Source organism: Podarcis gaigeae, assembly GCF_964106915.1.
Source record: "Podarcis gaigeae genome assembly, chromosome: 18".
Lineage (NCBI taxonomy): Eukaryota > Metazoa > Chordata > Lepidosauria > Squamata > Lacertidae > Podarcis > Podarcis gaigeae.
The window spans coordinates 2259899-2273442 of NC_139696.1; the positions used below are offsets into that span (position 1 = coordinate 2259899).

The window sequence follows — 13544 nt, forward strand, 5'->3', positions numbered from 1 at the left end:
TGTTCCTCGCTTCAATAGGTGGATGTTTCACATGACAATTTGCTCCGAGCTTAAAATGGATCTAACATTTCTCTGCCAGGCAATTTTGGCTTTGAAATCTACCCAGCCATGGTTAAGCAGAGTGGGCGAGTTGCTGAAAAAAATAGGTGGCCCGGCATGAAAAGACCAGGAAAGGTTTCGGGGCATTAAACACATACAGCCTGTTCAAGCTTTATATTATTTTATATTCGATTGGGAACCGCCAGAAGGCCCTCAGTGCTGGACATCAGTGTGCGGGCTGAATGATGGGGGTGGAGACGCTCCTTCAGGTCTACTGGACCATTTAGGGCTTTCAAGGTCAGCACCAACACTTTGAATTGTGCTCGGAAACATCCTGGGAGCCAATGTAGGTCTTTCAGGACCAGTGTTATGTGGTCTCAGCAGCCGCTCCCAGTCCCCAGTCTGGCTGCCGCATTCTGGATTAGTTGTAGTTTCCGGGTCACCTTCAAAGGCAGCCCCACGGAGAGCGCATGGCAGTAGTCCAAGAGGGAGATAACCAGAGCATGCACCACTCTGGCCAGTCTGCGGGCAGGGAGGGTCTCATCCTGCGTACCAGATGGAGCTGGGAGACAGCTGCCCTGGACACAGAATTGACCTGCGCCTCCATGGACAGCTGGGAGTTCAAAATGACTCCTAGGCTGTGCGACCTCTGCCTGGCTCCCTGCACAACCTCTCTTCTCGCAGGGAGTGGATCACCCGAAGGCCCTCAGAGCTGGACCCCTGTGTCTGGGCTGAACAATGGGGTTGGAGAAGCTCCTTCACTTATACTGGGCTGAGGCCGTTTAGGGCTTTCAAGGTCAGCACCAACACTTTGAATTGTGCTCGGAAATGTCCTGGGAGCCAATGTAGGTCTTTCAGGACCGGTGTTATATAGTCTTGGTGGCCGCTCCCAGTCCCCAGTCGCATTCTGGATTAGTTGTAGTTTCCAGGTCACCTTCCAAGGGAGCCCCACGGAGAGCGCATGGCAGTAGTCCAAGCGGGAGATAACCAGAGCAAGCACCACTCTGGCCAGACAGTCCGCTTAGCATCATAAAGTTGAAAGGAACAGTGAGGGTCCTCTAGTCTGACCCTCTACAATGCAAGAATTTGCAGTCGTCCCATACGGGGGACCGAACCTGCAACCTTGGCGTTATCAGTACCAGGCTCTAACCAACTGAGCTATCCAGATTTGCCAACTCAGGTTGGTGGAATGGTCCTTTAACTGGTCTGAACGGACCAGCCTGTGTTGACAGCTGGGCTTCTCCAGTCGACTGTTTTGGGGAAACAAGGATCTTGAGACCCAGGTATGGCAGATTTTTGCAATCTGAGCTTCTGGAGAGAGAGATGCCAACCACATTTTTGTGGGGCTTCATGAAATGGCCTCGTGTCCTCTCACTTCTAAGTACAGAGAGAAAGGGTGTGTGTGTCGGCATGTGTGTGTGTCGGCATGTCGGCAGCCACATGCCATCTGGAAGTGAAAACGAGGAGGAGATTAAAAATAGTTCCGTTAAATGTGAAGGCTTTAAGAGGCAGAATCTAGCAGAGAAGGGAATAAAGGAGCTTTCACAGTAGCAGCAAGAGAGGGAGGTAGAGGAATAAGAACATTTTGGTGTGTGTTTTTTATTTTAAAACACTTCTATCCCACTGTTCTTCCAAGCAATGGTGCAGTGAGCAGACCTCTTCGAAATGGAATTAAACCCATTTTCTGTGGCGTCCTGGGATGCCTTGAAGGATGCTCAGTTTAAAAGTGTCAGTGGATTCATCGGGAAAAAAATCTGGTAACCTCACCCCAAATTCCATCTCTTCCGGTAGATCCTGCTAGATTTCTGGAAGGGCTTCTTGCATTGTGTGAAAGGCAGAGAAAGTCGGGGAAATGGAATAAACGGTTGTGTAGATGATCTAACCTAATTTGCACCTATCTCAACCAATCCCTGCTCCTGCCAACCTAGCAGTTCAAAGGCATGTCAAAGTGCAAGTAGATAAATAGGTACCACTCTGGTGGGAAGGTCAACGGCGTTTCCGTGCGCTGCTCTGGTTCGCCAGAAGCGGCTTAGTCCTGCTGGCCACATGACCCAGAAGCTGGACGCCGGCTCCCTTGGCCAATAAAGCGAGATGAGCGCCGCAACCCCAGAGTCGGTCACGACTGGACCTAATCTTTGCATCGAACTCGATCTCTCTGAACCTATCTAAATTCGACTGCATCTATCTAATCCGATCTGCCACCACCTAATCAAATCTGCCTACCTGTATTTAATCAGATCTAGCATATCTCTATAGGACGTGGGTGGCGCTGTGGGTTAAACCATAGATCCTAGGACTTGCCGATCAGAAGGTCGGCGGTTCGAATCCCTGCAATGACGGGGTGGGCTCCCGTTGCTCGGTCCCTGCTCCTGCCAACCTAGGATTTCGAAAGCACATCAAAGTGCAAGTAGATAAATAGGTACAGCTCTGGCGGGAAGGTAAACGGCGTTTCCGTGCGCTGCTCTGGTTAGCCAGAAGCGGCTTAGTCCTGCTGGCCACATGACCCGGAAGCTGTACGCCGGCTCCCTCGGCCAGTAAAGCGAGATGAGCGCCGCAACCCCAGAGTCGGCCACGACTGGACCTAATGGTCAGGGGTCCCTTTACTCTTTACCTTATAGCATATCTCTCTGCACCTGTTTTTTTTTTTGCAAATCCCTCTCCCTCTCCTGTCTCCAAGAAAAACAACACACCTATATCACACCCACCCTCCTCCCGCAATTGTTTGACTCTCCCCTTCACACAACCCACATTACACAACCTGTAGGAATGACCAGTTCCGCCCGTTCCGTCTCTTTACCATTCCAGAGTTGGACTCTATGCCAGGTTCTGTTCCTCCCAAATTCTGGTGAGCTCAGAGAATTCCCAAAGCAATTCTCTTTAACCCCCAGCCGGCCCCGAATAAACCCATTTGAATTATTTAATTTAATATATATCATTATCTAAATTTAATATATATCATTATCATCCCAGTCGTGATGTATGGAAGTGAGAGCTGGAACATCAAGAAGGCTGATCGCCGAAGAATGGATGCTTTTGAATTCTGGTGCTGGAGGAGACTCTTGAGAGTCCCATGGACTGCAAGAGGATCAAACCTTTCCATTCTGAAGGAAATCAGCCCTGAGTGCTCACTGGAAGGACAGATCCTGAAGCTGAGGCTCCAAGACTTTGGCCACCTCAGGAGAAGAGAAGACTCCCTGGAAAAGACCCTGATGCTGGGAAAGATGGAGGGCACAAGGAGAAGGGGACGACGGAGGACGAGATGGTGGGACAGGGTTCTCGAAGAGGCCAACATGAGTTTGACCAAACTGCGGGAGGCAGTGGAAGACAGGAGTGCCTGGCGTGCTCTGGTCCAGGGGGTCACGAAGAGTCGGACACGACTAAATGACTAAACAACAACAACATCTAAAAGGGAGTGTGCGTGCTCTAAGACCATTAAGTTCAGACATTGAAAAGGACCTCGCGACACCCCTATGGGGCAAACATTGGTGCTCTCCCTAAATCACAGTGGTTGGGAGCTGTGCCAGGAGTTAGTGATATTTCTTGATGCGGGCAGAATGATATCTCGTCGAGTCAACAGAGACGGCGGCAGAGACAGGACACCTGTTCCGTGGGTAGCTCCATATTTCGCTCAGCACCCGGTTTCTATATTTTTTTTGCTGCAGCTTTCTTCCTCTTCTCTGGAAGGAGACGAGCCTGGATAAGCAACAACAATATTTTCTGGCCTTCTGGAATCAAAACTATTCTGTATGTACCAGCCTCCTAGTCCAATCTGGAGGCTCATAGAGGAAGGCAGGTTGAGGCGAATCAGCACCACGGAGAGCTCCAGCTGAGCCACTTGCACAAAGGCACCAAGGCAAGGGCCATTTTAGTGGTCCCTGCTATCATACTGGGTGCATCGTGGCAGTGGTGTAACACACCCAAGACCTCTTGGGGGCCTCCTGTTTCTATCTCAGGGGTCCTGTCCTACACCTGCCCACCATCACACTTGTGTCAGTTCAAGGCTGATGGAGTCTTAAGGCTGGGAGTGGAAAGCTTTGCAAGCTGGTCTGTTCGGGTGGCTAAGGAGTTGCCCCACTAAGCTCAGTCTGCCTACAGCCGGCCCCCCCCCCACCTGTTGTAGTCTCATTGCTGAGCCACAAGCGCAGAGCTCAGGGACAGGAGTCCTTGTGCTGGTCCTGTGGGATAACCGTGAGGCGAGGTCCAAGTCCAGTCCGAGGTTGAGGGTGCAGTATGGAGGCAGCCTGTCAAAGCTTGAAGCTGAGTCCAAGGCAGGGAGTTGGGCGAGGTCAGGAGATCCAGCAGGACAGGGTGCAGGCAGGAACTGGCAACCAACAACGTTGCTCCTGCAACTTGGGACTGGGGCTGGCTGGCTTTTATCTGCCCTGAGGCATAGGGCGGCCCCGGTCCACAGGTGACTCACCTCTCCTGGCCTGGAGGTGAGCCCTCCTCCTGCGGGAACTTTGTTCCCTCCGCCTCTCTGCCCTGAGCCTCTGCAGCTCAGGAGAGGCTGGAGGGTCACCGGACCCAGAGGCAACCTCAGCTTCACCTGACGGGGCTGAGAGTGGAGCACCTGCAGGCAATGGGTCCTCCATCCCCTCAGGAGCCAGAGCAGACTCACCTGAGGATCCAGCACAGGTGAGGACCTTTCAGGCTCAAGCCCCAGCCCCGGTTCAGCTGGTTCTGGAGGCGGGGAATCCTGTGCAGGCTGGGATTCCTCAGGTTCAGCCTCCGAGTCCAAATCCCAGGCCATCACAGTCCCTCTTGCAGGGAGGGAACTGCCAGAAGGCCCTTGGAGCTGGACCTCAGGCTGAGCGATGGGGGTTGAGATGCTCCTTCAGGTATACTGGGCCAAGGGCTTTGGGGGCTTTAAATGTCAGCACCAACCCTTTGAATTGTGCTTGGAAACGTCTTGGGAGCTCATGTAGGTCTTTCAGGACCGGTGTTATATGGTCTTTGTGGCCACTCCCAGTCACCAGTCTAGCTGCCGCATTCTGGATAAATTGGGGAGGCACCAGTGAAAGGCACCTATGAGGCTGCTGGCTGTTGTTCCATGGGCCTTGGTACTGTGAACTCTAGTTTATTCATTCATTCATGATTCCAATATTTCACCCTTCCTCCCATCCGAAGCTCAGAGTGGCTAACAGCTGACAGGTTCAACAATCATACGCAACAGCACATCATTGAAACCACAAGCTCCTAACAGAAACAATTCGGCAGCGAATAATGTCAGGAAAACCACAGCTAAAAATTGTTCTCCCCTCCCCCACTTTTATACAAATGCCTGGCTACTAAAAAAATTAAAACCTTTGGCTTCTGAGTGAGTCACTTGGTCTAAGGTAGCACAATGGACAGCTCCCAAGGCAGCAAAGCATTTCAGAACCATGGAGAGCTCTGTGTGAGACACTTCTCTCTATCACAAAAACAACACCCAGCTGGAATTTGAAACCTGGTCTTCCACTCTACAACTGCCTCATTACATTAGCTGGGTTGCAAAAAAATAATAATTCTTACTTCAGTGTAAAGATCACCACCAGCTGCTGCTTCTTCTTTTTGAAAAAAGGGAGTCTTTTTATATATGTGTCCAAAAAAAAGCAACTAGTTGCATTATATTGTGCATTTTATTTCGTCGGTCCGAGACTGTAGTGGTTAATTCATTCAAAAGCGAGACGGAGTTGACAGCGTTCCAGAAGATGCGAGAGGAAAGAAAAAGCTGGTTCAAACCAGTTCTGAGCCATTCAGGAGCGGAGGAGTTCAAGTGCGAGAGAGAATCCATCTTCCCACATGTTCCCCTCATTGCCCAGAGGCTCCGCGGCAATGCAAAATGCAAAATGCAATGTCACTCTGACGGCTCAGAAGTAGGTCACCAGATTTCTGGGAGCGAGGGAAATGGATTTAACCCAGTCCCTTAGCCAGCCGAGAATTAGGGCAAATAAACAGAGGAAGGAAGAATTGCCGGGTTCCTTTAAGAGAGCGATGGAAAGAGTGCTGGGCCAATCAATTGTTCCACTTTCTTCTTCTTTTAATCTTTTATGAATGGGAGAAGGCGTCGCCTTCAAACACATCAGAGAAAATGTTGGTGAAATTCTCAGGACTTCAGGTTGTGCTGGGTGCTGCTCTTGCCCTTGCTTATACGGTTGTACCTCAGAAGTCAAACGGAATCCATTCCGGAAGTCTATTCGACTTCCAAAACGTTCGGAAATCAAAGCGCTTGGTCTAAGGTAGCACAATGGACAGCTCCCAAGGTAGCAAGGCAGGAGGAGCGTTTCAGCACCATGGAGACCTCTGAGTGAGACACTTCGCTCTATCAAAAAAAAGATTCTACCTTAGAATTTGCTACTTTAGACCAAAGTTCCTTCAGCCAATCAGAAGAGCCTGACGTTCGGCTTCCCAAAATCGTTCGAAAACCGGAACACTCACTTTCGGGTTTTCGGCGTTTGGGAACCAAGGCATTTGAGAACCAAGGTACCACTGTGATGATAATAATAATAATAATAATAATAATAATAATAATAATAATAATAATAATAATAATTTATTTATATCCCGCCTCCCCAGCTGAAGCCGGGCTCAGAGCAGCTAACAACAGTAAAATGATAAAACATTCTAAAATCATTTCATTATAAAATTAATTCAAATCAAATTGATGGCAAAAAATTGGGCTAGAGTTCTGTGAGGATTGCCAAAGGAGGGAGTCAGGCTGTGCCCTGGCCAAAGGCCTGGTGGAACAGCTCTGTCTTGCAGGCCCTGCGGAAAGATGTCAAGTCCCTCAGGGCCCTGGTCTCTTGTGGCAGAGCGTTCCACCAGATCGGGGCCACAGCCGAAAAAGCCCTGCCTCTGGTTGAGGCCAGCCTAACCTCTCTGTGGCCTTTGACCTCCAAGATGTTTTTGTTTGAAGACCGTAAGTTCCTCTGTGGGACATATCAGGAGAGGCAGTCCCATAGGTATACTGAATATACTTTGTGTATGGTTCTGTTTACATGGTCATGTGCTAGTTTGGACATATCTTTATGATAAATCAATTTTAAAATCAAGTGAAAGAAAAAGAGAGCACATATTGGATGGTACAACTAACCCTTCTGCTTTCTCCTTTTCCCTTCCAGTCAAGAAAGCCAAATTTGACGGCCCTCAAGGTGAGTCCTTCCTCTTCTTCTTTTTGTACCCGGGGAGTCATGCGACAGTTTAGAATGATTAACCATTGCCCCTAGGGACGCGGGTGGTGCTGTGGGTTAAACCACAGAGCCTAGGACTTGCCGATCGGAAGGTCGGTGGTTCAAATCCCCGCAATGACGGGGTGAGGTCCCGTTGCTCGGTCCCTGCTCCTGCCAACCTAGCAGTTCGAAAGCAGGTCAAAGTGCAAGTAGATAAATAGGTACCGCTCTGGCGGGAAGGTAAACGGCGTTTCTGTGCTCTGCTCTGGTTCGCCACAAGCGGCTTAGTCCTGCTGGCCACATGACCCGGAAGCTGTACGCTGGCTCCCTCGGCCAATAAAGCGAGATGAGCGCCGCAACCCCAGAGTCGGTCACGACGGGACCTAATGGTCAGGGGTCCCTTTACCTTTATGTAGCTAGTTAGGTTTTTATTTAGGGAAGACATGCCAGAAGAAAATAATCCGTGCCTGTTCATTTCAGCGATAATAATAATAATAATAACAGTAATAATAATAACATAAATCAATGAAATACATTTATTGGCATCACAGTAGAAAATGTTTCATGTAACTGGAATCATTAAAAGGACAAGGGTGAAGCTGTCAAGGGTTCTAAGGCCACAGTACAGTCATGTGCATTTGGATATTCTGCTGCGTCCTGTCTATTTTCCACGTAGGTGGTGCTGTGGGTTAAACCACAGAGCCTAGGACTTGACGATCAGAAGGTTAGCGGTTCGAATCCCTGCAATGACGGGGTGAGCTCCCGTTGCTCGGTCCCTGCTCCTGCCAACCTAACAGTTCAAAAGCACACCAGCACAAGTAGATAAATAGGTACCGCTCCAGCGGGAAGGTAAACGGCATTTCCGTGCACTGCTCTGGTTCGCCAGAAGCGGCTCAGTCCTGCTGGCCACATGAAGCTGTACGCCGGCTCCCTCGGCCAGTAAAGCGAGATGAGCGCCGCAACCCCAGAGTCGGCCACGACTGGACCTAATGGTCAGGGGTCTCTTTACCTTTAACCATTGCCCCACGTTGAGAGCCTTGTTGCTGCGGCTTAGCAGCAACGAACCGTTGACTCGTCCAAGCCACGACGCAATATCAGAGGGGATTTCTGTCTTCCCATGTGATTTCTTTGAGCAATAAGCTCTACCTTGTCAGAACAACCTACCCAGATCAGGGCCATCTTAAGCATATCCGGCGCTGTGGTGCAAAGATCCCTCAGGCCCTCCCCACTTTCCCACTGTTGGGGCTGTTTTTCATTCAGACGAAGGGCTATTCTCTGACAGACACCGGTTCTCTTCTCTCTCTCCACCTATCCTATTCTATGTCCCCCCCCCCCCCGTACAGAAAAATTCAACACGTACGTCACCCTCAAAGTCCAGAATGTGAAGAGCACGACGATAGCAGTGCGAGGAAACCTTCCGTGCTGGGAGCAAGACTTCATGTTGTAAGTGGAGCTGCTCTCTTGCGCTCATTCGGAACAAACAGCAATCTGGGTTTCTGGCTGTTTCTGGCTGTTGGTTCTGGTTTGGAGCTCAATAGTGGGTCTCCTTGAGAAAGGAGAGAGGAGAGTGTGGACAGGGAGCCCTCATTCTGCCTATTGAGTTTGCTTGGATAAATTCAATATTTGGGATGAGTTTATAGAAAACCCCTTAGGCTATTCATATTTACATCTGTATTAGGCTAATAATATCAATGTATGGGTTAAGGTATTTTCCGTGTGTGTTTTCTTTCTTTCTCTACACATTTTGGTGCCTTTTTATTTATATTTATATCACTTTATTTCTTTATCATTGAAAACTTTCCCATAAAATATGACTTTTAGAAGACATCTGAAGGTAGGCATGTTTAGGGAAGTTTTCAATTGATGTTTTATTGTGATTTTAATATTCTGTTGTGAGCCCTTTAGAGGTTTTTCAACAAATTTGGTGAACTTTGCTAAAACTGTACCAGTTCATTTCAAGCAGCAGTGCCAAATTTATGTATAAGCTAAACAAGCTATAGCTTAGGGCCCCACTCTCTTGGGGCCCCCCCAAAAAATTAAAGGGGAAAAAACCTACTAGATGAACATTTCCAAAATATAAGATAAAAATAAATAAAAGCTACATCCAGCAACTGTGTTTTGTGTTGTGTAGGCTCCTAGAATGTAAGTCATGGGCTCCGCCTGCTCCCTAAAATATCCCTGGTTTGCTCCTTTCTATATATAGGGTGCCTATATTCTGCATGGGCTGGTTGCAGGGCAACATGCGCAAATGGCTTGAGATACCTATGAGGTCCATCAATTACCATATAGCATAGGTTCAACACAAAAAACAGCGAACATTTGTTGTTGACAAAGGACAGCTGGACATAGAACGGGCCCCATTACCTTCAGGAGCTGAGGCCCTCGGCAAACCTAAATCCGGCCCTGGAGAGGAGGTCGGGAAACCAGGGGCTTGTCCGTATATTCTTAAGGCATTGGCCGTTCCTGAGAATGGGCACCATGCGATTAAAACTACATTTCTCTTGCAGCGAAATCAACCGCCTGGACCTCGGGCTGACAGTGGAAGTGTGGAACAAGGGTCTAATCTGGGACACGATGGTGGGGACCGTGTGGATTCCGCTAAGCACGATCCGGCAGTCCAACGAGGTGCGTGGAAAGTGTGGGAATGTCCAGGGAGTCAGGAGAGGATATACTGTTTATTAATATCCCTCCTAGCTTGCGCTAGCAAGTTCCTTTACTTAGCAGAGTTTACATTCCCCTTTTAAACACACAGCGGATAACTGGTTGCAGGCTCGTGTGAGCCTCTCGCTATTAGGTTCCTGGTAAGTTCCCTTATGGGACGTGGGTGGCGCTGTGGGTTAAGCCACAGAGCCTAGGACTTGCCGATCAGAAGTTCAGCGGTTCGAATCCCTGCAATGACGGGGTGAGCTCCCGTTGCTCAGTCCCTGCTTCTGCCAACCTAGCAGTTCGAAAGCACGTCAAAGTGCAAGTAGATAAATAGGTACCACTCTGGCAGGAAGGTAAACGGTGTTTCCGTGCGCTGCTCTGGTTCGCCAGAAGCGGCTTAGTCCTGCTGGCCACATGACCCGGAAGCTGCACGCCGGCTCCCTCGGCCAGTAAAGCGAGATGAATGCCGCAACCCCAGAGTCGGTGACGACTGGATCTAATGGTCAGGGGTCCCTTTACCCTTTACCTTTAAGTTCCCTTATATCCCTCTTAAAAGAATAAACACGCCACACTCTTGTGTAAAGTATTATAAAAGACGTTTACTCACATCATCAGTTCACAGTTGGATCCCTGAAGGCAGAATTGGTTACAAAGTATATACATGTGGATCTAGCCAGTGTCCTCTGTTAGCTAAAAGCCAAAAGCAGAGCAATTCTAGCTAAAAAGCTGCTCCAACGACAGAGGAAGTCAAAGAGAGAGAGAGATGGCTGTGTGCCTTGTCCTTTTGTCACCTGCACAGGTAAGGCCACGCCCACCTCTAGTCACATGCAAAGGAAGGATGCTCCAGCCAGGAGGAAACAGGAAGTTTTCAACTGGCTGGACCAAACATTCCCCAGCATGGCCACTCTAGGAAAACAAGGAATGTTGTACTTGACTGCTACTTATGTATCACATCCCGCATTTTGCAATGGCTGGGCTAAATCCAGACCTCTTCCTTCCATCCCAGGAGGGTCCGGGGGAATGGCTGACTCTCGACTCCCATGTCATCATGACGGACAATGAGATCTCTGGGACCAAGGACCCAACTTTCCACCGCATCCTTTTGGACACTCGCTTTGAACTCCCACTGGGTAGGGAAGGAGGGATGGGTTGGGTTGTAAAGTGGTGTGTGTGTGTGTGTGTGTGTGTGTGTGTGTGTTTACCCCAATACAGTGGTCCCTTGGTTCTCAGACTTAATCCGTTCCGGAAGTCCATTCCAAAACCAAAGTGTTCCAAAACTGAGGCGCGCTTTCCCATAGAAAGTCATGCAAAACGGATTAATCCGTTCCAGACTTTTAAAAACAAACCATAAAACAGCAATTTAACATGGATTTTACTGTCTAGCGAGACCATTGATCCCTAAAACAAAAGCAATAAACAGTGTACTGCAGTCACATAATCAATCGGTAGCTGAACTTAGTTCCACACAGTCACAAAAACAAAACAAAAAGAGCCACAAAAGCAAAAATGCAAAATAAATAGCAAAAACAGACAGACTTTGGTGTAATACTCAAAACAGAAGCGTAACACTCAAAACGGAGCATGTTTGGCTTCTGAAAAAAGTTCGCAAACCGGAACACTTACTTCCGGGTTTGTAGTGTTTGGGTTCCAAGTTATTTGAGTCCCAAGGCGTTTGAGAACCAAGGGACCACTGTACTAGGGGTTTGCACGGCCTAGAGGTGATGCAAAGTTTGGGTTGGCCACTGTGGGATAGCTCAGTCGGTTGAACATGTGGATCTAAACCTCACGGTAGCGAGTTCAAGTCCCACCTTGGGCAAAGGTTTCCTGCAATAGCAGTGGATTGGGCTGGATGAACCTAATGGTCCCATTCAACTCTATGATTCTAAGAAGATACTGGGATTGATGGGATCGATACTGTATTCTGCTCTGGTGAGACCTCACCTGGAGGACTGTGTCCAGTTCTGGGCACCACAGTTCAAGAAGGACACTGACAAACTGGAACGTGTCCAGAGGAGGGCAACCAAAATGGTCAAAGGCCTGGAAACGATGCCTTATGAGGAACGGCTAAGGGAGCTGGGCATGTTTAGCCTGGAGAAGAGGAGGTTAAGGGGTGATATGATAGCCATGTTCAAATATATAAAAAGATGTCACATAGAGGAGGGAGAAAGGTTGTTTTCTGCTGCTCCAGAGAAGTGGACACGGAGCAATGGCTCCAAACTACAAGAAAGAAGATTCCACCTAAACATTAGGAAGAACTTCCTGACAGTAAGAGCTGTTTGACAGTGGAATTTGCTGCCAAGGAGTGTGGTGGAGTCTCCTTCTTTGGAGGTCTTTAAGCAGAGGCTGGACAACCATATGTCAGGAGTGCTCTGATGGTGTTTCCTGCTTGGCAGGGGGTTGGACTCGATGGCCCTTGGGGTCTCTTCCAACTCTATGATTCTATGATGGGGCTGTTTGGCTGATCCAGCACCCCTCTTCTTATGTTCTATATATGGTCCAGTCCAGGAAAGACGTGGTTTTCTTCTTCTTTTTAATTCCGTCAACTGAACCGCCTCCTATTCCACCCCTCTTTCCTGTGCAGATATACCTGAGGAGGAAGCACGCTACTGGGTCAAAGAACTTGAGAGGCTCAATGCGATGCGAGATCAGGATGATGTAAGTTTCTAAGAGGGTGTGTGTGTGTGTGTGTGTGTAACCTTGGTGCTGACCTTTAAAGCCCTAACTGGCCTCGGTCCAGTATATCTGAAGGAGCGTCTCCACCCCCATCATTCTACCCGGACACTGAGGTCCAGCTCCGAGGGCTTCTGGCAGTTCCCTCCCTGTGAGAAGCCACGTTACAGGGAACCAGGCAAAGGGCCTTCTCGGTGGTGGCACCCTCCCTGTGGAACGCCCTCCCACCAGATGTCAAAGAGAACAACAACTACCAGACTTTTAGAAGACATCTGAAGGCACCCCTGTTTAGGGAAGCTTTTAATGTTTGATCTATTACAGTATTTTAATTTTTTTTGGGAAACCACCCAGAGTGGCTGGGGAAGCCCAGCGAGATGGGCGGGGTATAAATAAATTATTATTATTATTATTACTATTAGCCTTATCTGAAGCATGGATGCTTCCGGGTGGAGACTTGTTCATCCAGATTCTTTCCTGGCTTCTTCTTTCCTGGTCTTCTTACTAGCATAGTTGTGTGTTTGTGTGTGTGTGTGTTTCCCTACGCAGACTAGACCTATTGAAATTAAGAGATCTAAGTTAGCCATATGGGACGCGGGTGGTGCTGTGGGTTAAACCACAGAGCCTAGGACTTGCCGATCAGAAGGTCGGCGGTTCGAATCCCCGCAATGATGGGGTGAGCTCCCGTTGCTCGGTCCCTGCTCCTGCCCACCTAGCAGTTCGAAAGCACATCAAAGTGCAAGTAGATAAATAGGTACCACTCCGGCGGGAAGGTAAATGGCGTTTCTGTGCGCTGCTCTGGTTCGCCAGAAGTGGCCAAGGGAGCCGGCATACAGCTTCCGGATCATGTGGCCAGCAGGACTAAGCCTCTTCTGGTGAACCAGAGCAGCAAATGGAAACGCCGTTTACCCTCCCACCGGAGTGGTACCTATTTATCTACTTGCACTTTGATGTGCTTTCGAACTGCTAGGTTGGCAGGAGCAGGGACCGAGCAACGGGAGCTCACCCTGTCATTGCGGGGATTTGAACCGCCGACCTTCTGAT

At 49.0% G+C, this 13544-nt stretch overlaps 1 protein-coding gene across 1 annotated transcript in view; it reads left to right on the forward strand.

Annotated features, from left to right (window-relative positions):
* LOC310835536 (protein unc-13 homolog A) overlaps positions 1 to 13544 on the forward strand; it is a 124429-nt gene that overhangs the window by 9762 nt on the left and 101123 nt on the right. The window contains exons 2-6 of the mRNA XM_083720215.1: positions 7140 to 7169; positions 8531 to 8630; positions 9695 to 9812; positions 10840 to 10963; positions 12415 to 12488. Of these exons, the coding sequence (XP_083576341.1) occupies positions 7140 to 7169; positions 8531 to 8630; positions 9695 to 9812; positions 10840 to 10963; positions 12415 to 12488 (446 nt within the window). The remainder of the gene's footprint in view (positions 1 to 7139; positions 7170 to 8530; positions 8631 to 9694; positions 9813 to 10839; positions 10964 to 12414; positions 12489 to 13544) is intronic.